The sequence below is a fragment of the Oncorhynchus masou genome, chromosome 30 (assembly GCF_036934945.1).
Source record: "Oncorhynchus masou masou isolate Uvic2021 chromosome 30, UVic_Omas_1.1, whole genome shotgun sequence".
In the NCBI taxonomy this organism is placed as follows: domain Eukaryota; kingdom Metazoa; phylum Chordata; class Actinopteri; order Salmoniformes; family Salmonidae; genus Oncorhynchus; species Oncorhynchus masou.
In genome coordinates this window covers 65,150,961-65,178,455 of record NC_088241.1, presented here as the reverse complement: position 1 = coordinate 65,178,455, position 27,495 = coordinate 65,150,961, and the positions used below count along the sequence as shown (strand labels likewise).

General features: G+C 47.0%; 1 protein-coding gene across 1 annotated transcript; it reads right to left on the bottom strand.

The window, feature by feature from the left end:
* Positions 1–3,664: 3,664 nt before the first annotated feature.
* Positions 3,665–27,336, bottom strand: LOC135522943 (late secretory pathway protein AVL9 homolog). The gene is made up of 12 exons (XM_064949665.1): positions 27,095–27,336; positions 22,074–22,194; positions 19,192–19,280; positions 18,155–18,226; positions 17,082–17,171; positions 16,413–16,479; positions 13,631–13,671; positions 13,014–13,052; positions 12,755–12,824; positions 10,696–11,246; positions 7,137–7,271; positions 3,665–3,861 (listed from the first exon to the last, which is right to left on the bottom strand). The coding sequence occupies exons 1-12, from the start codon at positions 27,176–27,178 to the stop codon at positions 3,760–3,762; spliced, it is 1,461 nt and encodes a 486-aa protein (XP_064805737.1). The 5' UTR covers positions 27,179–27,336; the 3' UTR covers positions 3,665–3,759.
* Between the last annotated feature and the right edge of the window lie 159 nt (positions 27,337–27,495).

Genomic DNA, 27,495 nt, shown 5'->3' with positions numbered 1-27,495 from the left:
CCCATCCTCCAAATCTTAGGGACATGACTGCTAATCTCCACAAGGCCACTGAGTTGATGGAATAGGCCATCAGCCATTTCATAGCACTTTGGCCCAAAATTTGATTCACTATCTATAGTGTTGTATTATTATAATCAGACAAGTAGCGACATGAGGACATCTGACATAAGTCACATGAGAAGCAGCCACATGAGACATCAGCTCATCTCATAAGTAAGGAAGCAGCCATGAGGACATCTCTGCTCATCTCATAAGTAAGGAAGCAGCCATGAGGACATCTCTGCTCATCTCATGAGAAGCAGCACATGAGAAGCAGAAGTACATGAGAAGCAGGACATCTCTGCTCATCTCATGAGAAGCAGAAGTAGCACATGAGAAGCAGCTGCTCATCTCATGAGAAGGAAGTAGCCACATGAGATTTCAGCTCATCTCATGAGTAAGAAGTAGCCTTGAGGACATCACAGCTCATCTCATAAGTAAGAGAAGTAGCGACATGAGAAGCAGCCATCTCATAAGTAAGGAAGTAGCCACATGAGAAGCAGCCATCATGAGAAGCAGAAGTAGCCTTGAGGACATCTCTGAGAAGCATCTCATGAGAAGGAAGCAGCCATGAGAGGACATCTCTGCTCATCTCATAAGAGAAGCAGCCTTGAGGACATCTCTGCTCATCATGAGAAGCAGTAGCCAGCCACATGAGACATCTCAGCTCATCTCATAAGAAGGAAGTAGCCTTGAGAAGCAGCTCTGCATAAGAAGAAGCAGCCTTGAGAAGCAGCTCATCTCATGAGTAAGGAAGTAGCAGCCACATGAGAAGCATCCATATGAGAAGTAGCCTTGAGGAATCTCTGCTCACATAAGTAAGCAGTACATGAGAATCAGCTCATCATGAGAAGTAGCAGCAGCGACATGAGTAGCCTTGAGGACATCTCAGCTCATCTCATGAGTAAGGAAGTAGCCTTGAGAAGCAGCTCTGAGAATCAGAAGCATAAGTGAAGAAGCAGCGACATGAGAAGCAGCGACATGAGAAGCATGAGAAGAAGCAGCCACATGAGGACATCAGCTCATCTCATAAGAAGCAGAAGCAGCGACATGAGAAGCAGCTCATCCACATAAGCAGCCACATGAGAAGTAGCCTTGAGAATCAGCTCATCTCATAAGTAAGGAAGTAGCCTTGAGAAGCAGCGATCATGAGAAGCGAAGTAGCCTTACTTTCTGTAGAAACTGCTTTCTGTAGTCTGGGTTTTTGTGAGCATTTCAATGATTACATTGTGTGAATAGGCTATAGACAGGACTGTCAAGTACTCATACTCATGGAGAATTAGAATGGGGTTTATCGTTGGACTGTAGTACTCACTGTGAGAATCTTAGTTGGACAGGACTGTAGTCTCACCGGACTGAAGTACTCACTTGAGAATCTTAGTTGGACTAATCTATCTCCGTTAATTAGACGGAAGTACTCACTGTGAGAATCATTGGGTCACATTTTCAATCTTTGGTATGGCCCAGCCAGGGATACTCCCTCCTCCAAATCTTAGGGCTGACACTACTCAAGGCCACTGTGAGTTGAGAATCTTACAGCCATTGGACAGCACTTGGCCCAAATTTAATTCACTATACTATAGTGTGAGAATTATTATAATGAAGTACTCACTGTGAGAATCTTAGTTTCAGATCAGCAGCACTGTAAGCAGTCACATGGAATGGATGACTGAGAAAGGAGGGAATAACACAGGTTATTTATCCAAGTCAAACATCTAGATATGCCACATTTAGAAGATGCCACATCCAAAGCAAGCTACACCCTTAGAGCCTCTAAGCAGAAACCACACCCTCAGAAACTCTACCACCACATCAGAAACTCTACCACCCTCAGAAACTCTACATGAAACTCTACAGAAACCTACATCAGAAACTCTACCACCCTCAGAAACTCTACCACCCTCAGAATGCAGCTCACCCTGGGGTGATCTCGGCCATGGCTGGGTGCTTGTTGATGAACCACACTCTGTAGTTGTGTGTGATCCTCCAGGCTGAGATGAAGGGAGCGCCCCAGTCCGCTAGCAACTTCTCATTATCTGGACAGACAGAGAGACAGAGACCGAGAGACAGAGACCGAGAGACAGAAAGAAAGAGACAGACATACAGACAGACAGACAGAGACAGACATACAGACAGAGAGACAGAGAGAGACAGAAAGAGAGAGAGACAGACAGAAAGAGACAGACAGAGAGACAGAGACAGAAAGAGAATCTTAGAGACAGAAACTGAGAGAATCTTAGAAAGACTGCAGACAGAGAGGGTCCTGGGAGAGAAAGAGCATGGCAGAAAGAGACAGAAAGAGAGAGACAGAGAAAGAGAGACAGAGAGAGAAAAAGAGACTGAAATGGGATAGATTAAATTAGACAGTACTCACTGAGAGAATCTTAGTTTCAGATCAGCAGACTGTACAGACAGGAATGGATGACTGAGACAGCAAACAAACATTTAGCCTTTTGTTGTCAAATCATCTGAAAACAAATGATTTTCTCTGTGCTAATCAGACATGAATCTATAGACTTGATTGAGGGAAAGTTTAGTAATCAAGTTGCTGGTGATGGTTGAAAATGGATATAAATGATGGTTGGATAAGAACCATGACTCTGATGGACCTGCAAAAATCAATACCTTCTAGTAAGGTAGACGGTATCATCAATACCTTCTAGTAAGGTAGACCACACTCTGTATCATCAATACCTTCTAGTAAGGTAGAGTGTATCATCAATACCTTCTAGACAGACAGACAGAGACAGACATACAATAGAGAGACTAGAAGAAAGTAGAGAGTATCAGACAATACCTTCTAGTAAGGTAGACAGAGACATCAATACCAGAGACAGTAAGGTAGAGTGTATCATCAATACCTTCTAGAGAGAATCAGGTAGAGGTAGTATCATCAATACCTTCTAGTAAGGTAGAGATCATCAATACCTTCTAGTAAGGTAGAGACATCAATACCTTCTAGTAAGGTAAGAGTGATCATCAATACCTTCTAGAAAGGTAGAGTGTATCATCAATACCTTCTAGTAAGGTAGAGTGTATCATCAATACCTTCTAGTTGGTAATCCTGTATCATCAATACCTTCTAGTAAGGTAGACATGAATCATCAATACCTTCTATTAAGGTAAAGTTTATAATCAATACCTTCTGGTGATGGTATCAAAATGGATATAAATGATGGTTGGATAGAAGATGACTACTTCTATTAAGATGTACCTACAAAAATCAATACCTTCTAGTAAGGTAGAGTGTATCATCAATACCTTCTAGTAAGGTAGAGAGTGTATCATCAATACCTTCTAGTAAGGTAGAGTGTATCATCAATACCTTCTAGTAAGGTAGAGTGTATCATCAATACCTTCTAGTAAGGTAGAGGTATCATCAATACCTTCTAGTAAGGTAGAGTGTATCATCAATACCTTCTAGTAAGGTAGAGTGTATCATCAATACCTTCTAGTAAGGTAGAGTGTATCATCAATACCTTCTAGTAAGGTAGAGTGTATCATCAATACCTTCTAGTAAGGTAGAGTGTATCATCAATACCTTCTATTAAGGTAGAGTGTATCATCAATACCTTCTAGTAAGGTAGAGTGTATCATCAATACCTTCTAGTAAGGTAGAGGATAGGAGGGAGTGTATGTAGAGTCCAAACTGGGCCCTGATCCACTCGTCCCCTCCCTCCCAGCCGGTCCCATCCAGAAACACGTCCTCACGGTTCTCTGTCACGTGTTTGACCAGGTAGTCAGCAAACGCAGGTCAGCGGTGGTCAGGCCTAGCAGCTTCCTCAACTCAGGGTCCCCAATCTGGAGCTTAGCTTCCTCCACCTAGTGGGATGGACGGAGAGACACACACAATAACTCATGATACAGGTCAAATCAGATTTCACATGGGAGAGTTAAACACATCCAGGATATGATAACATCTGTAACTCTGGTCAAAAGTAGTGCACTGTGTAGGGAATAGGGTGCCATTTGGGACACACCCTTAGAATAATGCGCATTTCGGGCCAACAGGACCCAGGAGAAAGAAGAGATGGAGAGAGATGGAATTGAAGAATTAATAGGCTCTAACCACTTCTGGGAAAATTGGAAAACACTAAACAAACAACAACATGAAGAATGAGCTATCCAAAATGGAGATGTATGGGTAAACCACTTCTCCAATCTTTTTGGCTCTATAACAAAGAACAAATAGCAAAACATATACATGATCAAATACAGATCTTAGAATCAACTATTAAAGACGACCAGAAACCACTGTATTCTCCAATTACCTTGAATGAATTACAGGACAAAATAAAAACCCTCCAACCCAAAAAGGCCTGTGGTGTTGATGGTATCCTCAATGAAATGATCAAATATACAGACAACAAATTCCAATTGGCTATACTAAAACTCTTTAACATCATCCTTAGCTCTGGCATCTTCCCCAATATTTGGAACCAAGGACTGATCACTCTGATCCATAAAAGTAGAGACAAATTTGACCCCAATAACTACTGTGGAATATGCATCAACAGTAACCTTGGGAAAATCCTCTGCATTATCATTAACAGCAGACTCGTACATTTCCTCAGTGAAAACAATGTACTGAGCAAATGTTAAATTGGCATTTTACCAAATTACAGTACAACAGACCATGTATTCACCCTGCACACTAATTGACAAACAAACCAAAAGCAAAGTCTTCTCATGCTTTGTTGATTTCCAAAAATACTTTGACTCAATTTGGCATGAGGGTCTGCTATATAAATTGATGGAAGGTGGTGTTGGGGGTAAAACATGCAACATTGTAAAATCCATGTACACAAACAACAAATGTGAGGTTAAAACTGGCAAAAAAACACAGATTTATTTTCCTCAGAGCTGTGGGGTGAGACAGGGATGCAGCTTAAGCTCCACTCTCTTCAACATGTATATCAATGAATTGGCACGGGCACTAGAAAAGTCTGCAGCACCCGGTCTCACCCTACTAGAATCTGAAGTCAAATGTCTACTGATGATCGTTGCCCAAGAGCACACAAAAACCTATACATACCTTGGCCTAAACATCAGCGCCACAGGTAACTTCCACAAAGCTGTGAACAATCTGAGAGACAAGGCAAGAAGGGCCTTCTATACCATCAAAAGGAACATAGAATTTGACATCCCAATTAGGATCTGGCTAAAAATACTGGAATCAGTCATAGAGCCCATTGCCCTTTATGGTTGTGAGGTCTGGGGTCCGCTCACCAACCAAGAATTCACAAAATGGGGCAAACACCAAATTGAGAGACTGCATGCAGAATTCTGCAAAAATATCCTCCATGTTCACTGTAAAACACCAAATAATGCATGCAGAGCAGAATTAGGCCGATACCCGCTAATTATCGAAATCCAGAAAAGAGCAACTCAATTCTACAACCACCTAAAAATGTGATTCCCAAACAAAGCCATCACCTACAGAGAGATGAACCTGGAGAAGAGTCCCCTAAGCAAGCTGGTCCTGGGACTCTGTTCACAAACATAAGCAGACACCACAAAGTCCAAGGACAGAAACACAATTAGACCCAACCAAATCATGAGTAAACTAAAACATAATTATGTCAAGTAGTTAACAAAGAAACAGAGCAAACTAGAATGCTATTTAACACACTGGAAAGAATGAACCAAAAACAGAGCAAACTAGAATGCTACATGGCCCTAAACAGAGAGGACACAGTGGCAGAATACCTGACCACCGTGACTGACCCAAACTTAAGGAAAGCTTTGACTATGTATAGACTCAGTGAACATAGCATTGCTATTGAGAAAGGCCGCCGTAGGCAGACATGGCTCTCAAGAGAAGACAGGCTATGTGCTCACTGCCCACAAAATGAGGTGGAAACTGAGCTGCACTTCCTAACCTCCTGCCCAATGTATGACCATATTAGAGACACATATTTCCCTCAGATTACACAGATCCACAAAGAATTTGAAAACAAATTCAATTTATTTTGATTAACTCCCTTATCTACTGGGTGAAATACCACAGTCTAAACATATGTTTCCCATGCCAATAGATTGAGAGAAGAGATGGAGAGAGAATATATGGAGCGAGATGGAGAGATTTAATTGTATCTATTTTACCAGGTAAATTGACTGAAAAAACATTTTAATTTACAACAACAACCTGGGGAGTAGTTACAGGGGAGAGGAGATGAATGAGCCAATTGGAAGATTGGGATGATTAGGTGACATTATGAGAGCCAGATCGGGAATATAGCCAGGACACTGGGGTTAACACCCCTACTCTTACGACAAGTGCTATGGGATCTTTAGAGACCACAGAGAGTCAGGACACCCGTTTAACGTCCCATCTGAAAGACGGCACCATACACAGGGCAATGTCCCCAATCACTGCCCTGGGGCATTGGGGTATATATTTCTTTAGACCAGTGGAAAGAGTGCCTCCTACTGGCCCTCCAACACCACTTCCAGCAGTATCTGGTCTCCCATCCAGGGACTGACCAGGAACAACCCTGCTTAGCTTCAGAGGCAAGCCAGCAGTGGTATCAAGGCTGCTGGAAAGAGGAAAGATGGAGAGATAAGGAGAGTGATAGATTGTTTGAATACATACATAAGGGATCCAGCCGGTACTGCCGCCATTTTTTAAAATAACGAAAATCATCCAAAATAGCACCCTAACAGCTTCAGGGAGAGAGAGAATAGATGTAGAGAAGGAGAGAGAGAGAAGAGAGAGAGAGAGAAGAGAGAGAGAGAGATGGAGAGAAGGAGAGAGAGAGAAGAGATGGAGAGAAGGAGAGAGAGAGAGAAGAGATGGAGAGAAGGAGAGAGAGAGAAGAGATGGAGAGAAGGAGAGAGAGAAGAGATGGAGAGAAGGAGAGCGAGAAGAGAAGAGATGGAGAGCGAAGAGAAGGAGCGAGAAGAGAAGGAGAGCGAGAAGAGATGGAGAGCGAGAAGAGAAGGAGAGCGAGAAGAGATGGAGAGCGAGAAGAGAAGGAGAGCGAGAAGAGAAGGAGAGCGAGAAGAGAAGGAGAGCGAGAAGAGAAGGAGAGCGAGAAGAGAAGGAGAGCGAGAAGAGAAGGAGAGCAAGAAGAGATGGAGAGAGGAAGACTCACGTCAACGATTGCGTCGCTCAGGTGCCTCTGCTGACGGAAGAGGATGTTGGTTGCCCCGGCAACAAAGCCGCGCACCGTGACATCAGACAGCAGGTGGTGCTGCTGCAAGGCCATGTAGGGCAGGCACAGGTAACCCTGGCAACGACACACATACAGGTTAAAGGTCACTAATGTATGTGTGTGTGTGTGTGTGTGTGTGTGTAGATCTAGTCAGAGAGAGGACACACTCAACAGCGAGGTTACAGTAACATCATTATATGTTGTTTGTAATGGGTCAATGTTTACCATGGTGTTATGCAACCCTCTGGTGATTAAACTGACTGTTTCCCTGCAGGGAGGACTGGAACAGCAGAGCTCGCATGTGTGTGTGTGTGTGTGTGTGTGTGTGTGTGTGTGTGTGTCCTTGTAGTACTGGAAAAGCAGAGCTCACATGTGTATGTGTGTGTGTGTGTGTGTGTGTGTGTGTCCTTGTAGTACTGGAAAAGCAGAGCTGTGTGTGTATGTGTGTGTGTGTGTGTGTGTGTCCTTGTAGTACTGGAAAAGCAGAGCTCGTGTGTGTGTGTGTGTGTGTGTGTGTGTGTGTGTGTGTCCTTGTAGTACTGGAAAAGCAGAGCTCGTGTGTGTGTGTGTGTGTGTGTGTGTCCTTGTAGTACTGGAAAAGCAGAGCTCACATGTGTGTGTGTGTGTGTGTGTGTGTGTGTGTGTGTGTCCTTGTAGTACTGGAAAAGCAGAGCTCGTGTGTGTGTGTGTGTGTGTGTGTTTGTAGTACTGGAAAAGCAGAGCTGTGTGTGTGTGTGTGTGTGTGTGTCCTTGTAGTACTGGAAAAGCAGAGCTCGCATGTGTGTGTGTGTGTGTGTGTGTGTGTGTAGTACTGGAAAAGCAGAGCTCGTATGTGTGTGTGTGTGTGTGTGTGTCCTTGTAGTACTGGAAAAGCAGAGCTCGTGTGTGTGTGTGTGTGTGTGTGTGTGTTGTAGTACTGGAAAAGCAGAGCTCGCGTGTGTGTGTGTGTGTGTGTGTGTGTGTGTGTGTGTGTGTGTGTGTTGTAGTACTGGAAAAGCTCTTCTCACCCAGCTCGTCACCACACCCATGTGTGTGCGTGAAAACGTACCTGACCAACTGACATTTATGGTGGAGTTTACTGGAAATCTAGATATCAGAGAATAAATCTAGATATCGGATGTTTTTGTGTGATGGCTCAAAGATCAACCCCCACCCTGTAACTAAAGAGGAACGATCCACCCCCACCCTGTAACTAAAGAGTACCCTGTAACTAAAGAGGAATCCACCCTGTAACTAAAGAGGACGATCCACCCTGTAACTAAAGAGGAACGTCCACCCTGTAACTAAAGAGGAACGATCCACCCTGTAACTAAAGAGGAACGATCCACCCTGTAACTAAAGAGGAACGATCCACCCTGTAACTAAAGAGGAACGATCCACCCTGTAACTAAAGAAGAACGATCCACTGAGGAAATCCACCCTGTAACTAAAGAGGAACGATCCACCCTGTAACTAAAGAGGAACGATCCACCCTGTAACTAAAGAGGAACGATCCACCCTGTAACTAAAGAGGTCCACCCTGTAACTAAAGAGGAACGATCCACCCTGTAACTAAAGAGGAACGATCCACCCTGTAACTAAAGAAGACGATCCACCCTGTAACTAAAGAGGAACGATCCACCCTGTAACTAAAGAGGAACGATCCACCCCCTCCCTGTAACTAAAGAGGAACGATCCACCCTGTAACTAAAGAGTCCACCCCCACCCTGGAAAGAGCGATCCACCCCACCCTGTAACTAAAGAGGAACGATCCACCCTGTAACTAAAGAGGACGATCCACCCTGTAACTAAAGAGGAACGATCCACCCCGTAACTTAAGATGAACGATCCACCCTGTAACTAAAGAGAAACGATCCACCCCCCACCCTGTAACTAAAGAGGAACGATCCACCCCGTAACTAAAGAGGAACGATCCACCCCGTAACTAAAGAGGAATGATCCACCCTGTAACTAAAGAGGAACGATCCACCCCACCCTGTAACTAAAGAGGAAATCCACCTGTAACTAAAGAGGAACATCCACCCTGTAACTAAAGAGGAACGATCCACCCTGTAACTAAAGAGGAACGATTTAACTAAAAGGAACGATCCACCCTGTAACTAAAGAGGAACGATCCACCCTGTAACTAAAGAGGATCCAAACTAAAGAGGAACGATCCACCCTGTAACGAGATGATCCACCCTGTAACTAAAGAGGAACGATCCACCCTGTAACTAAAGAGCGATCCACAAACTAAAGAGGAACGATTCACCCTGTAACTAAAGAGGAACGATCCACCCCCACCCTGTAACGAAAGAGGAACGATCCACCCCCACCCTGTAACTAAAGAGGAACGATCCACCCTGTAACTAAAGAGGAACGATCCACCCCCACCCTGTAACTAAAGAGGAACGATCCACCCTGTAACTAAAGAGGAACGATCCACCCCCACCCTGTAACTAAAGAGGAACGATCCACCCTGTAACTAAAGAGGAACGATCCACCCCACCCTGTAACTAAAGAGAAACGATCCACCCCCACCCTGTAACTAAAGAGGAACGATCCACCCTGTAACTAAAGAGGAACGATCCACCCTGTAACTAAAGAGGAACGATCCACCCTGTAACTAAAGAGGAACGATCCACCCCCACCCTGTAACTAAAGAGGAACGATCCACCCTGTAACTAAAGAGGAACCCACCCTGTAACTAAAGAGGACGATCCACCCTGTAACTAAAGAGGAACGATCCACCCTGTAACTAAAGAGGAACGATCCACCCTGTAACTAAAGAGGAACGATCCACCCTGTAACTAAAGAGGAACGATCCACCCTGTAACTAAAGAGGAACGATCCACCCCCACCCTGTAACGAAAGAGGAACGATCCACCCCACCCTGTAACTAAAGAGGAACGATCCACCCTGTAACTAAAGAGGACCCACCCTGTAACTAAAGAGGAACGATCCACCCCGAACTAAAGAGGAACGATCCACCCTGTAACTAAAGAGAAACGATCCACCCCCACCCTGTAACTAAAGAGGAACGATCCACCCTGTAACCCACCCCCACCCTGTAACTAGAGGCTATCCACCCCCACCCTGTAACTAGAGGCACGATCCACCCCCACCCTGTAACTAAAGAGGCACGATCCACCCCCACCCTGTAACTAAAGAGGAACCCAGGCTGTAACTAAAGAGGAACGATCCACCCCCACCCTGTAACTAAAGAGGAACGATCCACCCTGTAACTAAAGAGGAACGATCCACCCCCACCCTGTAACTAAAGAGGAACGATCCACCCCCACCCTGTAACTAAAGAGGAACGATCCAGGCTGTAACTAAAGAGGAACGCTCAGTTGGCTGTTGCCTTGGCAACATGTAGGTGAATAATTTAAAAAGCAGGTCAAGGTCTCTGTGGATTAGAAACACTGCTTGTTGATTGGTCGACGGTGAGAGAGCTCTACAGACGCCGATAAAGATCTTTCTAAATATACGCTGAAAGGATCTGGGTTGAGCTGGGTACCTTGGTGAAGATGGCGAGTGGCAGGCCATATTGGTCCTCTTCCAGTCCAGACACCAAGCCCTGAGAGACAGCTCCCTGGCCTCCTGGCCCTGCCGACGGGCCCCGGGGCTGCACCGTGATGGGGATACCCGTCTCCAGACCCCCTGAACCCCCCGTCTCAGAGTCTCTAGTCCCTTCCTCCAAAACACTGGGATCCAGTGTCTCCCAGTCGCTCTCCGAGGAGTCTAGGGAAGTCCGGGAGGGGGGCTTCAGCTGGGTGTTCTCCCTAGTGGAGGTCTCTGGGGAAGTCCGGGAGGGGGGCTTCAGCTGGGTGTTCTCCCTAGTGGAGGTCTCTGGGGAAGACGATGTCCTCTGTGAAGCCTTCACTGTGGAGGTGGTGTCTCCGAAGCCCTCCTCCCCCATTAGCTCCACGGTGGCGTTGGTGATGTCAGTGACGGAAACAGAGACCAGGTCCTCTGCTCCAGACACACAGTCTCCGAGTGTGATATCCTCGGAGACGCTGCTCTTCGGCCGGTAGTGGGAGGAGTCAGCCAGGCCGTGCTCTATCATACCTTGAGGAAGAAACACAGCATACATGATATCCTGACCTATAGGACTCAACATCACCTTTGACCTTCAGTATGGGGGAAGAAGAATCCAACAACATGTGTACCAAATATCACCCATACGTTATCACCCACACTACAAATCACCCACACTACAAATCACCCACACTCGCCAAAATCACCCACACTCGCCAAAAATCACCCACACTACAAATCACCCAACTATCACCCACACTCACAAATCATCGCCACAAATCACCCACACTCGCAAATCAATCAAATCACCACACTCGCCACAAATCACCCATACTCACCAATATTAATCCTAATACAATATTCACTATATCATAGGGATCTGGTCAAAAGTAATGCACGGTGGTTAGAGTGTAGAGGTGGCAGGTAGACTAGTGGTTAGAGTGTAGAGGCTAGCCTAGTGGTTAGAGTGTAGAGGCGGCAGGTAGCCTAGTGGTTAGAGTGTAGAGGAGGCAGGTAGACTAGTGGTTAGAGTGTAGAGGCGGCAGGTAGCCTAGTGGTTAGAGTGTAGAGGTGGCAGGTAGCCTAGTGGTTAGAGTGTAGGGGCGGCAGGTAGCCTAGTGGTTAGAGTAGAGGGGCGGCAGGTAGCCTAGTGGTTACAGTGTAGGGGTGGCAGGTTAGCCTAGTGGTTAGAGTGTAGAGGTGGCAGGTAGCCTAGTGGTTAGAGTGTAGAGGTGGCAGGTAGCCTGATGGTTAGAGTGTAGAGGAGGCAGGGTAGCCTAGTGGTTAGAGTGTAGGGCGGCAGGTAGCCTAGTGGTTAGAGTGTAGAGGCGGCAGGTAGCCTAGTGGTTAGAGTGTAGAGGTGGCAGGTAGCCTAGTGGTTAGAGTGTAGAGGTGGCAGGTAGCCTAGTGGTTAGAGTGTAGAGGTGGCAGGTAGCCTAGTGGTTAGAGTGTAGAGGTGGCAGGGTAGCCTAGTGGTTAGAGTGTAGAGGTGGCAGGGTAGCCTAGTGGTTAGAGTGTAGAGGTGGCAGGGTAGCCTAGTGGTTAGAGTGTAGAGGTGGCAGGTAGCCTAGTGGTTAGAGTGTAGAGGTGGCAGGTAGCCTAGTGGTTAGAGTGTAGAGGTGGCAGGTAGCCTAGTGGTTAGAGTGTAGAGGAGGCAGGTAGCCTAGTGGTTAGAGTGTAGAGGTGGCAGGTAGCCTAGTGGTTAGAGTGTAGAGGAGGCAGGTAGCCTAGTGGTTAGAGTGTAGAGGCGGCAGGTAGCCTAGTGGTTAGAGTGTAGAGGTGGCAGGTAGCCTCGTGGTCAGATCGTTGGACCAGTAACTGAAAGGTTGCTGGATCGAATCCCGAGCTGACAAGGTAAACATGTTGTTCTGTCCCTGAACAAGGCAGTTAACCCACTGTTACCCGGTAGGCCGTCATTGTAAATAAGAATTTGTTCTTAACTGACTTGCCTGGTTAAATAAAATAAATGTTTAAAAACTACTGTATATAGGGAATAGGGTATCATTTGAGACGCACAGTGACTGGTGGACTCCTCTCACCTGGGAACAGAGACAGTACGGTCATCAGAGCTCCCACTAGCCTGTTGACTGGAGACACGTAGAACAGGACCTGAGAGAGGGGGGGACATACACACAGTCATCCATGGGGAGATAAGTTCCCTGGAGGTGTTTTATGTTCGTTCTGTCCCTCTTGGGGTAGAAACGATGACTGACGACATGCACTCTTGCTGTGAGGTCACTGTGTGTGGTACATGTCATTGGGTTGTGATATGCTGTCGGTGCTAAATCACGTTTTCACCTTCTTCTCCAGCAGAATCAGTTTGAAGAGGATCAGAACCTGGGGAGGGGGGGGGTGGTAGAGAAGTAGAGAGAGAGAGAAGGGGAGAGTTAAGGAAGCATGTTAATTAAAGCACAACAATTAATTAAACTACAATCTTTGGCAGGTGTTTCCAGGGGGATTTCCCAAATGGCACCCTACTCCGTTTATAGTGCACTACTTTAAGACCAGATCCCACAGGGACCTGGGCTACCGCTCGTCGGGCTACGGTTCTCTGGGCTACAGTTCTCTGGGCTACAGTTCTCTGGGCTACAGTTCTCTTGGGCTACGGTTCTCTGGGCTACAGTTCTCTGGGCTACAGTTCTCTGGGCTACGGTTCTCTGGGCTACGGTTCTCTGGGCTACAGGTTCTCTGTTCTTCAGGCTACAGTTCTCAGGGCTTCGACAGGTCTCTGGGCTACAGGTCTCTGGGCTACGGTTCTCTGGGCTACAGTTCTCTGGGCTACAGTTCTCTGGGCTACAGTTCTTCAGGCTACTACTGGTCAACAGTAGTGCACTATATAGGGAATAGGGTGCCATTTGGGACTCAACTTAAACCTTTACAAGTCATCTGCTTGCCTCAAAACACATAAAATGTACCTTGTGTCGAAAGTGCAGTATTAAATCTCTTGGTGACATACCTGTCGGGAGAGAATGTGAAGAATGTGAAATTTGCCTCAAGGAGGACATTTCTATCACACGTGTGAATATGTGTCCCAAATTACACCCCCATTCCCTATAGAGGGTAATACTTTCGACCAGAGCTCCATGGGCCCTACATAGGAAATAGGGAGACATTTTGGATGCCAGCTGAGCTCATCATGAGAGAAGACCCCCCCCCCCCCTTGTAAAGATGCAGCCTGTTTCTGTAAGCTGGGTTTATCACCATAACAAGTGGCTCAATTGTCACACGTGACAGACATTTTTCTGCAGCTAATCTAGGACATGTTTAGAGGCTACGACAATAGACACCTGATCACCCCACAGATGACCAGGGCCTATAGCCTAACGCAGGGCCTATAGCCTAACGTAGGGCCTAAAGCAGGGCCTAAAGCCTAAAGCAGGGCCTACAGCCTAATGCAGGGCCTACAGCCTCACGCAGGGCCTAAAGCCTAAAGCAGGGCCTAAAGCCTCACGCAGGGCCTAAAGCAGGGCCTAAAGCCTAACACAGGGCCTAAAGCAGGGCCTACAGCCTAATGCAGGGCCTAAAGCAGGGCCTACAGCCTAATGCAGGGCCTAAAGCCTAATGCAGGGCCTAAAGCCTCAAGCAGGGCCTAAAGCCTAACGCAGGGCCTAAAGCAGGGCCTAAAGCCTAACACAGGGCCTAAAGCAGGGCCTATAGCCTAATGCAGGGCCTAAAGCAGGGCCTAAAGCCTAACACAGGGCCTAAAGCAGGGCCTACAGCCTAATGCAGGGCCTACAGCCTAATGCAGGGCCTAAAGCCTAAAGCAGGGCCTACAGCCTCACGCAGGGCCTAAAGCAGGGCCTACAGCCTCACGCAGGGCCTAAAGCAGGGCCTAAAGCCTAAAGCAGGGCCTAAAGCAGGGCCTACAGCCTCACGCAGGGCCTAAAGCAGGGCCTAAAGCCTAAAGCAGGGCCTAACCAGGTCCTAACTCAGGTCCTCCTAATGCAGGTCCTAAAGCAGGGCCTAAGCCTAAAGCAGGGCCTATAAAGCAGGGCCTAAAGCCTAAAGCAGGGCATAAAGCAGGGCCTAAAGCAGGTCCTAAAGCCTAAAGCAGGGCCTAAAGCCTAAAGCAGGGCCTAACGCAGGGCCTAACTCAGGGCCTAAAGCAGGGCCTAACGCCTAAAGCAGGGCCTAAAGCCTAAAGCAGGGCCTAAAGCAGGGCCTACAGCCTAGGTCCTAAAGCCTAAAGCAGGGCCTAAAGCCTAAAGCAGGCCTAACGCAGGTCCTAAAGCCTAAAGCAGGGCCTAAAGCCTAAAGCAGGGCCTAAAGCCTAAAGCAGGGCCTAACGCAGGTCCTAAAGCCTAAAGCAGGGCCTAAAGCCTAAAGCAGGGCCTAAAGCCTAAAGCAGGGCCTAACGCAGGGCCTAACTCAGGGCCTAAAGCCTAAAGCAGGGCCTAAAGCCTAAAGCAGGGCCTAACGCAGGTCCTAAAGCAGGGCCTAAAACAGGATCTAAAGCCTAAAGCAGGGCCTAAAACAGGGCCTAAAGCCTAAAGCAGGGCCTAAAACAGGGCCTAAAACAGGGTCTAAAGCCTAAAGTAGGGCCGAAAGCAGGGCCTACAGGTCCTAAAGCAGGTCCTAAAGCCTAAAGCAGGGCCAAAAGCAGGGCCTAAAGCAGGGCCTAAAGCAGGGCCTAAAGCCTAAAGCAGGGCCTAAAGCAGGGCCTAAAGCCTAATGCAGGGCCTAAAGCCTAAAGCAGGGCCTAACGCAGGTCCTAAAGCCTAATGCAGGTCCTAAAACAGGGCCTAAAGCCTAAAGCAGGGCCTAAAACAGGGCCTAAAACAGGGTCTAAAGCCTAAAACAGGGACTAAAACAGGGCCTAAAGGGCCTAAAACAGCCTAAAACAGGGTCTAAAGCCTAAAGCAGGGCCAAAAGCCTGAAACAGGGCCTAAAGCAGGGCCTAAAGCCTAAAGCAGGGCCTAAAGCAGGGCCTAAAGCCTAAAGCAGGGCCTAAAGCCTAAAGCAGGGCCTAAAGCAGGGCCTAAAGCCTAAAGCAGGGCCTAAAGCCTAAAGCAGGGCCTAAAGCCTAAAGCAGGGCCTAAAGCCTAAAGCAGGGCCTAAAGCAGGGCCTAAAGCCTAAAGCAGGGCCTAAAGCAGGGTCTATAGCAGGGCACTATGAAGGGTCTAGGGCCTATGAAGGGCCTAAAGCAGGGCACTAAAGGGTCTATAGCAGGGGCACTATGAAGGGTCTACAGCAGGGCACTAAAGCACAGCAGGGCCTAAAGGGTCTATAGCAGGGCACTATGAAGGGCCTAAAGCAGGGCCTATGAAGGGCCTAAAGCAGGGCACTAAAAGGGTCTAAAGCCTAAAATAGCAGGGACTAAAACCTAAAACAGGGCCTAAAACAGGGTCTAAAGCCAAATGAAGGGTCTAAAGCCTGATGAAGGGCCTAAAGCAGGGCACTATGAAGGGCCTATAGCAGGGCACTAAAGCAGGGTCTATAGCAGGGCACTAAAGAAGGGTCTATAGCAGGGCACTATGAAGGGTCTATAGCAGGGCACTATGAAGGGTCTATAGCAGGGCACTATGAAGGGTCTATAGCAGGGCACTATGAAGGGTCTATAGCAGGGCACTATGAAGGGTCTATAGCAGGGCACTATGAAGGGTCTATAGCAGGGCACTATGAAGGGCCTATAGCAGGGCACTATGAAGTGAATGGGGTGCCATTTGAAGCCAGGGAGAATAGCAGAACAGTTTTACCCAGGAACACTTGGGATCCCTCTAGAGCTGTCCCTCTCAGGGAGCTGTTCATGTGTTCATACAACTCCTACAGATGGAGAGAAAGAGAGAGAGAGGAGCGGTAGAGAGAGAGAGGAGAGGTAGAGAGAGAGAGGAGAGGTAGAGAGAGAGAGACAGGTAGAGAGAGAGAGGAGGGGTAGGTAGAGAGAGAGAGGAGGGGGTAGAGAGAGAAGGAGGGGTAGGGAGAGAGAGGGGGTAGAGAAGAGGGAGGGGTAGAGAGAGAGAGGAGGGGGAGAGGGAGAAAGAGGGGGAGAGAGAGAAAGAGGGGGAGAGAGAGAAAGAAGAGAGAGAAAGGGGGGAGAGAGAGGAGGGTAGAGAGAGAAAGAGGGGGAGAGAGAGAAAGAGGGGTAGAAAGAGAGGGGGAGAGAGAGAAAGAGGAGGGGTATTAAGAGAGGAGGGGGGAGAGAGAGGAGGGGTAGAAAAGAGGAGGGGGAAAGAGAGGAGGGGGAGAAGAAAGAGAGAGAGGAGGGGTCGAGAGAGAAAGTTGGGGGAGAGAGAGAGGAGGGTAAAGACAAGGTTCTGAGTTCAATGTTCCACAAACGCGTGAGGTCACACATCACAGAATAAAGGGATTAAAGACTTGGGGACTAAACATCTGACCGTGAAAGAGAGCTGACTGGAAACACTCACCTTCAATATCGAAATCTGTGAGAAGTCTTTCTCCTCAAAGTAGGCGTGTGTGATGAGCTGCAGTTTAGCTTGGAGGAGACCGTACAGAGGCTGGGGAAGAAGGACATCATTGACCAAGTGAAGGGTTGTCACCAGTCGTCTACAATTCAAACTGAATAATGGCTGATTTCACCAATGTGCAACTTCACTGGCTCATTTGAAAAAAATAAAAATAATATAAAAAAGAGCTATATTTAATTTTGATTTTGATTTTGTTACCCAGGGGTCATCGTTGTCCACTGACCCAGGGGTCATCGGGGGCGTACGGACAGAGAGGATGCTGTCCACTGACCCAGGGGTCATCGGGGGCGTACGGACAGAGAGGAGGCTGTCCACTGACCCAGGGGTCATACGGACAGAGGGAGGCTGTCCACTGACCCAGGGGTCATCGGGGCGTAGGACAGAGGGAGGCTGTCCACTGACCCAGGGGTCATCGGGGGCGTACAGAGACTGACCCAGGGGTCATCGGGGGCGTACGGACAGAGAGGAGGCTGTCCACTGACCCAGATCCCAGAGGGTCCACTGACCCAGGGGTCATCGGGGCGTACGGACAGAGGAGGAGGCTGTCCACTGACCCAGGGGTCATGGAGGGCGGGGCCTACGAACAGAGATGAGGCTGTCCACTGACCCAGGGGTCATGGAGGGCCGGGGGCCTACGGACAGAGAGGAGGCTGTCCACTGACCCAGGGGTCATAGAGGGCTGGGGGCCTATGGACAGAGAGGAGGCTGTCCACTGACCCAGGGTCACAGTGTTACTTTTCATAGAGCGATCCCCACCCCTCTCTCCTCTTTGTCACATCAGGACACACACCACTCGACTGAGGACACACACACAGACACACACACACACTCACCACTTGACTGAGGACACACACACACACACACACACACACACACCACTTGACTGAGGACCCACACACACCACTTGACTGAGGACACACACACACCACTTGACTGAGGACACACACACACCACTTGACTGAGGACACACACACACAGACACACACCACTTGACTGAGGACACACACACACACCACTTGACTGAGGACACACACACTCTTCTGGACCGTCTCCCTGGTGACGTCAGCCAGACGGACCTTCAGGGACTGAAAAAGAAAAACAACAAACACTGACGTGTCAGGAAACATGAAATGGGTCGAGACTCTACTCTGTAGACCAGCTGGTAGAGAGAGACTCTACTCTGTCGACCAGCTGGCAGAGAGAGACTCTACTCTGTCGACCAGCTGGCAGAGAGAGACTCTACTCTGTCGACCAGCTGGTAGAGAGAGACTCTACTCTGTCGACCAGCTGGTAGAGAGAGACTCTACTCTGTCGACCAGCTGGTAGAGAGAGACTCTACTCTGTCGACCAGCTGGTAGAGAGAGACTCTACTCTGTCGACCAGCTGGTAGAGAGAGACTCTACTCTGTCGACCAGCTGGTAGAGAGAGACTCTACTCTGTCGACCAGCTGGTAGAGAGAGACTCTACTCTGTCGACCAGCTGGTAGAGAGACTCTACTCTGTCGACCAGCTGGTAGAGAGACTCTACTCTGTCGACCAGCTGGTAGAGAGACTCTACTCTGTCGACCGGCTGGTAGAGAGAGACTCTACTCTGTCGACCGGCTGGTAGAGAGAGACTCTACTCTGTCGACCGGCTGGTAGAGAGAGACTCTACTCTGTCGACCGGCTGGTAGAGAGAGACTCTACTCTGTCGACCGGCTGGTAGAGAGAGAGACTCTACTCTGTCGACCGGCTGGTAGAGAGAGAGACTCTACTCTGTCGACCAGCTGGTAGAGAGAGAGACTCTACTCTGTCGACCAGCTGGTAGAGAGAGACTCTACTCTGTCGACCAGCTGGTAGAGAGAGACTCTACTCTGTCGACCAGCTGGTAGAGAGAGACTCTACTCTGTCGACCAGCTGGTAGAGAGAGACTCTACTCTGTCGACCAGCTGGTAGAGAGAGACTCTACTCTGTCGACCAGCTGGTAGAGAGAGACTCTACTCTGTCGACCAGCTGGTAGAGAGAGACTCTACTCTGTCGACCAGCTGGTAGAGACATGAGGGGGAACCAACCTTAGCTTCTATTTGGCGATAGCAGGAGACTCCGTACACACACTTCACATCTGCTCCAGCGAGAGGAGGGAGGTGGAAGAACACAGTGTCTGAGAAACAAAACAACAAATCACATCATTAGTTACTATTTTCCAGGAATGGGCCACCTGCAATAACATGCGGTTGTTTTCACCTACGAAACGTACATGAATGCACTGCCTGTAAGTCGCTCCAGATAAGACAGTTCTACAACTCTCTCTGATCTGAGATTTGTCGTAACGTGGTCTTTAGTTAATTAGCCCAAAAAAAAAACAGCAACAGCAATTTCAGCACTCGCAAATTAATTACACATTAAGAAGTGAGAATCTGTTGTTTGTAGCGACCCAAAAGACGACTGAAAATCACCTTGTTAATCTTCCCTCTGTTGTTGTAATCAGCACCAAAACATCGTTAGCCTTACAGACCGGCAAATTATAACTGTCAAAAAAATCACATCCTCCATAAAAAAAATCACATCCTCCATAAAAAATCACATCCATAAAAAAAATCACATCCTCCATAAAAAATCACATCCTCCATAAAAAAATCACATCCATCCATAAAAAAATCACATCCTCCATAAAAAAATCACATCCTCCATAAAAAAATCACATCCATAAAAAAAAAATCACATCCTCCATAAAAAAATCACATCCTCCATAAAAAAATCACATCCTCCATAAAAAAATCACACAGTGGCAGTTAAAATTACACATAAGGCTACATAAAAACTGCAATCCTCCATAAAATGGAGGATCCTCCATGTTTTCACATCCTCCAAAAACAATCAGATAAAAAGATGATAACATTAAAAAAAGACTCCATCTGTAATGGATCACGAGGATCTGTAAAAATGTCAGTCATCCTCCATCAAAATCTGGGGTCCTCCACTTGGATCAGGAGGCCATTGCCAAAAAATCACATCCTAAGAAAAGTCACATCCCCATAATGTTGCTAAGGCATCCTCCACTCTCAGAAAAAAAATACAGTCAGGGACACAGACTACAACCAAGGAGCCGTCATAAGTGACTACAACCAAGGAGCCGTCTCCGTGACTGGAACCAAGGATGCCGTGACTACAACCAAGGAGCCGTGACTACAACCAAGGAGCCGTGACTACAACCAAGGAGCCGTGACTGCATCTGTAATGGATCATGTGACTACAACCAAGGAGCCGTGACTACAAATGGAGCCGTGACTGCAGAGAAGGAGCCGTTCCGCACTTGGATCCGGAGGCCAAGTTGCCGTGACCGCAACCAAGGAGCCGTGTTTTCCCCCAATGAGCCGGCATCCGCCACCAAGGAGCTGACCGTCCAGGGACACAGACTACAACCAAGGAGCCGTGACCGCAACCAAGGAGCCGTCTCCGCACAACCAAGGAGCCGTCTCCGCACTACAACAAGGAGCCGTGACTGCAACCAAGGAGCCGTGACCGCAACCAAGGAGCCGTGACCGCAACCAAGGAGCCGTGACCGCAACCAAGGAGCCGTGACCGCAACCAAGGAGCCGTCTCCGTGACTGTAACCAAGGAGCCGTGACTGCAACCAAGGAGCCGCCTCTGTCAGCAACAAGGCCAGAAACAGGTCGGGGCAGACAGACTGGACGGCACAGTACAGCTAGCTCTGGTCCATGGCGTTACTCGCGGCTCACTGACCCTGAGCCTTTAGCGTCAGCAAGCAGCATGTAACACCCTGGACCATAACAACAGCACAGCCAAGGACATATGAAGAGCCACACAGCTGTGGTCTAGCTTCCTCTCCTCAGCAGCACGATGCACTGCCCTACTCCAGTGAACTGTGTCATCCCATGCATGAGTCTGTCTCATGTTGCCGTTGCTCCTGTAGCCCGACTGCACTGCAGTGAATCACTCCCTAATCAGAATGTACTGCATCGGTGAGGTTTATACAGCCGGCCAACAAGCAGCCAGTGAATCACTCCCTAATCAGAATGTACTGCGTCGGTGAGGTTTATACAGCCGGCCAACCAGCAGCCAGTGAATCACTCCCAATCAGAATGTACTGGGTCTGAGTTTAAAAGCCGGCCAACTAGCAGCCAGTGAATCACTGTACAATCAGAATGTATTTCAAATCTGCTTTATACAGCCGGCCAACAAGCAGTTAAACTGAATCACTTTTTACAATACTACAGGGTCTACAGTGTAAAACATGGACTAGGTGAGGATTTGTACAGTACAGAGATGATTTCAAATCTGCTTCTACCTTCTTTGTGCAGTTAAACTAATCATTTTTACTAATATTGCAGGGTTAAGGGTCAGGGTAAAGGTCAGGGGGTCAGGGTGTTTATGTACCTTCTTTGTAGTTGTGTGCTCTGTCAGGCAGGGTTAAGGGTCAGGGTAAAGGTCAGGGGTCAGGGTGTTTATGTACCTTCTTGGTAGTTGTGTGCTCTGTCAGGCAGGGAAAAGGTCAGGGGTCAGGCTGTTTATGTACCTTCTTGGTAGTTGTGTGCTCTGTCAGGCAGGGTTAAGGGTCAGGGTAAAGGTCAGGGTGTTTATGTACCTTCTTGGTAGTTGTGTGCTCCGTCAGGCAGGGTTAAGGGTCAGGGGTCAGGGTGTTATATACCTTCTTGGTAGTTGTGTGCTCCGTCAGGCAGGGTTAAGGGTCAGGGTAAAGGTCAGGGTGTTTATGTACCTTCTTGGTAGTTGTGTGCTCTGTCACGCAGGGTTAAGGGTCAGGGTAAAGGTCAGGGGTCAGGGTGTTTATGTACCTTCTTGGTAGTTGTGTGCTCCGTCAGGCAGGGTTAAGGGTCAGGGTTAAGGGTCAGGGTGTTTATGTACCTTCTTGGTAGTTGTGTGCTCCGTCAGGCAGGGTTAAGGGTCAGGGTTAAGGGTCAGGGTGTTTATGTACCTTCTTGGTAGTTGTGTGCTCCGTCAGGCAGGGCAAGGAAAGGCAGGTACTTCCACTCCTCAGGCAGGTTGTTGCTGTCATGGCCCTCCTCAGGGATGAGGGGGGGGTAGGAGTATTCCACCTGGGGAAGAGAGAGACTGCAGATGTCGGCACCGAGATACCAGCACCCAGAAACCAGCACCCAGAAACCAGCACCCAGAAACCAGCACCCAGAAACCAGCACCCACGATCCATCCTACTAACCTACACACACAGTTACAAAGCTATCCATCTTACTCATGGAACAGATTGGCTCAGCATAGGCCTGGGAGTAGCTAAAATGACTCAACGAGAAAGCAAGTCTGTCTTTATTCAGCTAGTCATTATTTAATCTTCTGTTTTACTTCTGGGGCTTAAAATAAGACAGCGAAAATATGAGATCACACAGTCAGGACAACACGAGGGAGTGTAGAGTCAGGACAACGCGGGAGTGTAGAGTCAGGACAGCGCGAGGGAGGGAGTGTAGAGTCAGGACAACACGGGAGTGTAGAGTCAGGACAGCGCGGGAGTGTAGAGTCAGGACAACGCGAGGGAGGGAGTGTAGAGTCAGGACAACACGGGAGTGTAGAGTCAGGACAGCGCGGGAGTGTAGAGTCAGGACAACGCGAGGGAGGGAGTGTAGAGGCAGGACAACGCGGGAGTGTAGAGTCAGGACAACGCGAGGGAGGGAGTGTAGAGTCAGGACAACGCGGGAGTGTAGAGTCAGGACAACGCGAGGGAGGGAGTGTAGAGTCAGGACAACACGAGGAAGTGTAGAGTCAGGACAACACAAGGGAGTGTAGAGTCAACATGCGGGAGTGCGTGGAAGTACATTAGAGTGTCTAGTTTGAGAAACAGACGCCTCACAAGTCCTCAACTGGCAGCTTCATTAAATAGTACCCGCAAAACACCAGTCTCAACGTCAACAGTGAAGAGGCGACTCCGGGATGCTGGCCTTCTAGGCAGAGTTCCTCTGTCCAGTCTCAACGTCAACAGTGAAGAGTCGACTCCGGGATGCTGGCCTTCTAGGCAGAGTTCCTCTGTCCAGTCTCAACGTCAACAGTGAAGAGTCGACTCCGGGATGCTGGCCTTCTAGGCAGAGTTCCTCTGTCCAGTCTCAACATCAACAGTGAAGAGTCGACTCCGGGATGCTGGCCTTCTCGCCTCTTCACTGTTGACGTTGAGACTGGTGTTTTGCAGGTCCTATTTAATGAAGCTGCCAGTTGAGGACTTGTGAGGCGTCTGTTTCTCAAAGTAGACCCTCCATTGTACTTGTCCTCTGCAGCAGAGGCAACTCTGGGTCTTCCTTTCCTGTGGCGGTCCTCATGAGAGACAGTTTCATCATAGCGCTTGATAGTTTTTACAACGGCACTTTCAAAGTTACCGAAAATGTTCCGTATTGACTGACTTTCATGTCTTAAACGTAATGATGGACCGTTGTTTCTCTTTGCTTATTTGAGCTGTTCTTGCCATTATATGGACTTTGCCTCACCAAATAGGGCTATCTTCTGTATACCACTCCTTCCTTGTCACAACACAACTGATTGGCTCAAATGCATTAAGGAAATTATTTCCACAATTTAACAAGGCACACCTGTTAATTGAAATGCCTTCCAGGTGACTACCTCATGAAGCTGGTTGAGAGAATGCCAAGACTGTGCAAAGCTGTCATCAAGGCAGAGGGTGGCTATTTGAAGAATCTCAAATATATTTTTTATTAGTTTGACACCTATTTTTGGGTTACGACATGATTCCATGTGTTATTTCATAGTTTTGATGTCTTCACTATTATTCTACAATGTAGAACATAGTAAAATGAAGAAAAACCCTTGAGTAGGTGTCCAAACGTTTTGACTGGTACCGTACTGGTACTGTGCTCCTTCATGGTTGGACATTCAGCGAATCCCTGAACTGAAAGAACTGAAAACTGCTGTTCACAAATGCTCTCCATCCAACCTCACTGAGCTCGAGCTGTTTTGCAAGGAGGAATGGGAAAAAATGTTCAGTCTCTCGATGTGCAGAACTGAGAGAGACATACCCCAAGCGACTTACAGCTGTAATCGCAGCAAAAGGTGGCGCTCCAAAGTATTAACTTAAGGGGGCTGAATAATTTTGCACGCCCAATTTTTCAGTTTTTGATTTGTTAAAAAAGTTTGAAATATCCAATAAATGTTGTTCCACTTCATGATTGTGTCCCACTTGTTGTTGATTCTTCACAAAAAAATACAGTTTTATATCTTTATGTTTGAAGCCTGAAATGTGGCAAAAGGTCGCAAAGTTCAAGGGGGCCGAATACTTTCGCAAGGCACTGTACAGGTCTAAAAAAGGACTAAAATCATCATGATTTTCTGAAAAAGTGGTGTGTGATATTATTATTTTTGTAAAGAGTAAAAAGCATGTAATGAGAGAATTGCCAAGACAACGAAAGATACCTATGGAATGCTGGCTCTATGGTTCCGGACAGAAAGGGTACTTAGAAATAACCCGGAAACAATTTTAGGAACAGAAACTAAAAACAGAGACTAATACACAATTGAAGAATAATAATTTGTCCTGTCTGTGGTTACAGAAGCAGAACAGGTGTCTGCTGTTTATTAAAAGGCTCATGAACATACAACAAGGACTTTGGGAAAATTGTGTCTGTTGAAAACACGTTTGGTGAATCTCCCCGTCCATTCTTTATGGTGTACCTCAGAAGGGATAGTCCCTCCTCTCTTCAGAAGCTCTGTCGATTATTATTAGTGGAATAGACTTGAGGTATTAGCTTGTCCTTGTTCATTTCCTGACTGGATGAGCAGGTGGACTCTTTCTGCATGCATGCAAACACACACACACACACACACACACACACACACACTCACACACCCCCCCACACACACCCTTTCACTAGGGTAATTACCAGGCGTAAACACTGCCCTTGTAGTCCATCGCGTCTATCAAGCTCTCCTTAAAATTTGTCAAATGACTCACTAAACTTTAGGCTAATCCTCGAAACCACAGTGACAACAACATTGCAGGCAGTGACTGTGCGTATAGATGCATTTGGATTTGCGTATGACACATTCTATAATAACAGTCACATGACTGAGGGAGTATAGGCTAGCAGTACAAACATTGGCAGGTTGAAATAAAACCTCTGGCCAAGAGCAAGGAAATTAGCCGTGAGGAGATAAGATCTCATGTCAAGGAAAAGTGCAAATTAAACACTGATCGATTATAGCATTTCAGTAAATGACATTGATTGTAGTTCTTCACAATATAGCCCGACCATGCACTTTGAATAATTCTAGGTAAGCCAACAAGGTGGTCCCTAATTGTTTACAACTGTGTTATGCAACAAAGATACCGAGCAACAAAAAATGTTTTCCCTGCTGGCCTGTCCCATCTGTGCTGGTTTATAAAACAGGTGATCAGTGACGACCAGGCACTAGTGTCTTGTCAGTCAACCACTGGTGGGTTGAACAGAACAGAGTCATTCCACGTCAAAAAGCACAAGAAACAGGATTTCAACACCCACCAGCTCAGATTGTTCTGAAATCTTTTTTTTCTTCTTCTGTAAATAGAAACAGATGAGATTATGATCTCAGAGGAATTAAGCTAATCGAGTGGCCCCACATTGGTCATTTTAATGTATAGCATTCATATCATCTTTAATAAATATAAATAAATACCGAACCTCCAATTTGGGTCGTAATCCTTCCCAACACAATACCATAAAAAAAACCCTATACTGTGTGTGTTTGGGACTTTTACCATCGAAAACCATTAGAGACCATTACATTGAGACCATTAGAACTGCAGTAGCAGGGGTGGCAGGTAGCCTAGTGGTTAGAGTGTAGAGGCGGCAGGGTAGCCTAGTGGTTAGAGCGTTGGACTAGTAACCGGAAGGTTGCAAACACCCGAGCGGACAGGCACTGTTCCTAGGCTGTCATTGAAAATAAGAATTTGTTCTTAACTGACTTGCCTAGAAAAGGTTAAATTAAATAAAAATGGTTTGCATATTCACCAATTGCCAGGAACTAATCTAGACCGTTTTTGAAATGGAACAAACCACACACAAAGGTGCCGTTTCATGGACACAATTAAGCCTAAGAGAAGGACAAACTGACTAGCTTTAAAAAAAAAATGTATTCAACATTTATGTAACTAGGTAAGTCAGTTACAAACAAATCCTTATTTATAAGTAATCCCAAAAATAAATAAATAAATAAATATATATATATATATATATATATTTTATAATGACAGCCTACCGGGGAACAGCAGAACGACAGATTTTGTCACCTCGGGGATTCGGTTACTGGCCCAAACACAAGGCTGCCCGACACCCCGTTTTCATGGATGGAGGAATGGCTTGATATTATGGAGGACGACCACACAATTTATTTTTATCATGAACAAAAGCTATTGGTTTTCGAAGCAAAGTTGCAAAGGAAAAAAATGTGATGCATGTTATAAACACAGAACTATTGATAATTGTATTAGATTCCTCGTGTCGTACTCATTGTTTAGGAAGAATTATGTTTCAAATTGGATGTTAGGTACAATATTAATTGAAGATTAAATCAAACCTATACATTCAAATGACCAATTTGTGTGCAATCAATTAGTTACATTCTTCTCAGTGATAAAATCATGTGTCAGGAATGCTCATTTTATCTGTTTCTAACTACAGAAAACTATTTCAAAACAATCTGAGATTGTGAGTACATGGTGAGTACATTGTGAGTACATGGCTTGTTGAAATTACGTGGAATGACCCAACAGCAAAGGTCCCTGCCTGGGTTGTTGTTACTGTTGCTAATCAGTCAAATAACTAAATAGCTCATTCACTCACACCCCCAGCCATTACCCAATGCTCTGCTTGACGCATAATGTAGCCTCCTAATAGGAGCAGCTCTCCACTCTTTTCTGCTAATAGTTGCCTGGGCAGCAGCTCGTGTGCTTCATGGATCTCCACTGCCCAGACTACCTAGTTAGCATGCCTCTCGAGATTGACGTACCTGACAGCCTTTCTTGTGGTGAAATCCGACTACCACGATATGCAACACGGATCCTTTGAGTTCCTCTTTGCCATTTAACTCCATGGCCCCCGATATTTTTGGGCAGTTATGTGTTGTTTTCCACTTGAGAGACCAATGTAAACAGCGTTGAAATGAACTGGAGTTGCTCTTTTAGGTGTTCCTGGAATCGACGTCCGCAGTCACACAATCAACCCGAGGGACTTTCTCTTCCGCCTCGTCTGTTCCAGTTGCGGGATGACGTCACTCAAAATTCAGCGCCGCCGCTTTGGGCCATGACTCTTTAATGAATGTTTTTATTAATCATTTTTTCACCGAATCAAATAATCCCATTTTCTATTCTGTTTGGGCTGCATCAAATCAGTGAATTTATGATTTAATTG

Coding starts and splice junctions, on each gene's coding strand:
- LOC135522943 (XM_064949665.1), bottom strand. CDS start 27,178: ATGGAGTTAAATGGCAAAGAGGAACTCAAAGGATCCGTGTTGCATATC. Junction 19,281..22,073: donor AGCACACAACTACCAAGAAG/GTACATAAACAC, acceptor TTTGTTTCTCAG/ACACTGTGTTCTTCCACCTC. Junction 16,480..17,081: donor CACAGATTTCGATATTGAAG/GTGAGTGTTTCC, acceptor CTCCATCTGTAG/GAGTTGTATGAACACATGAA.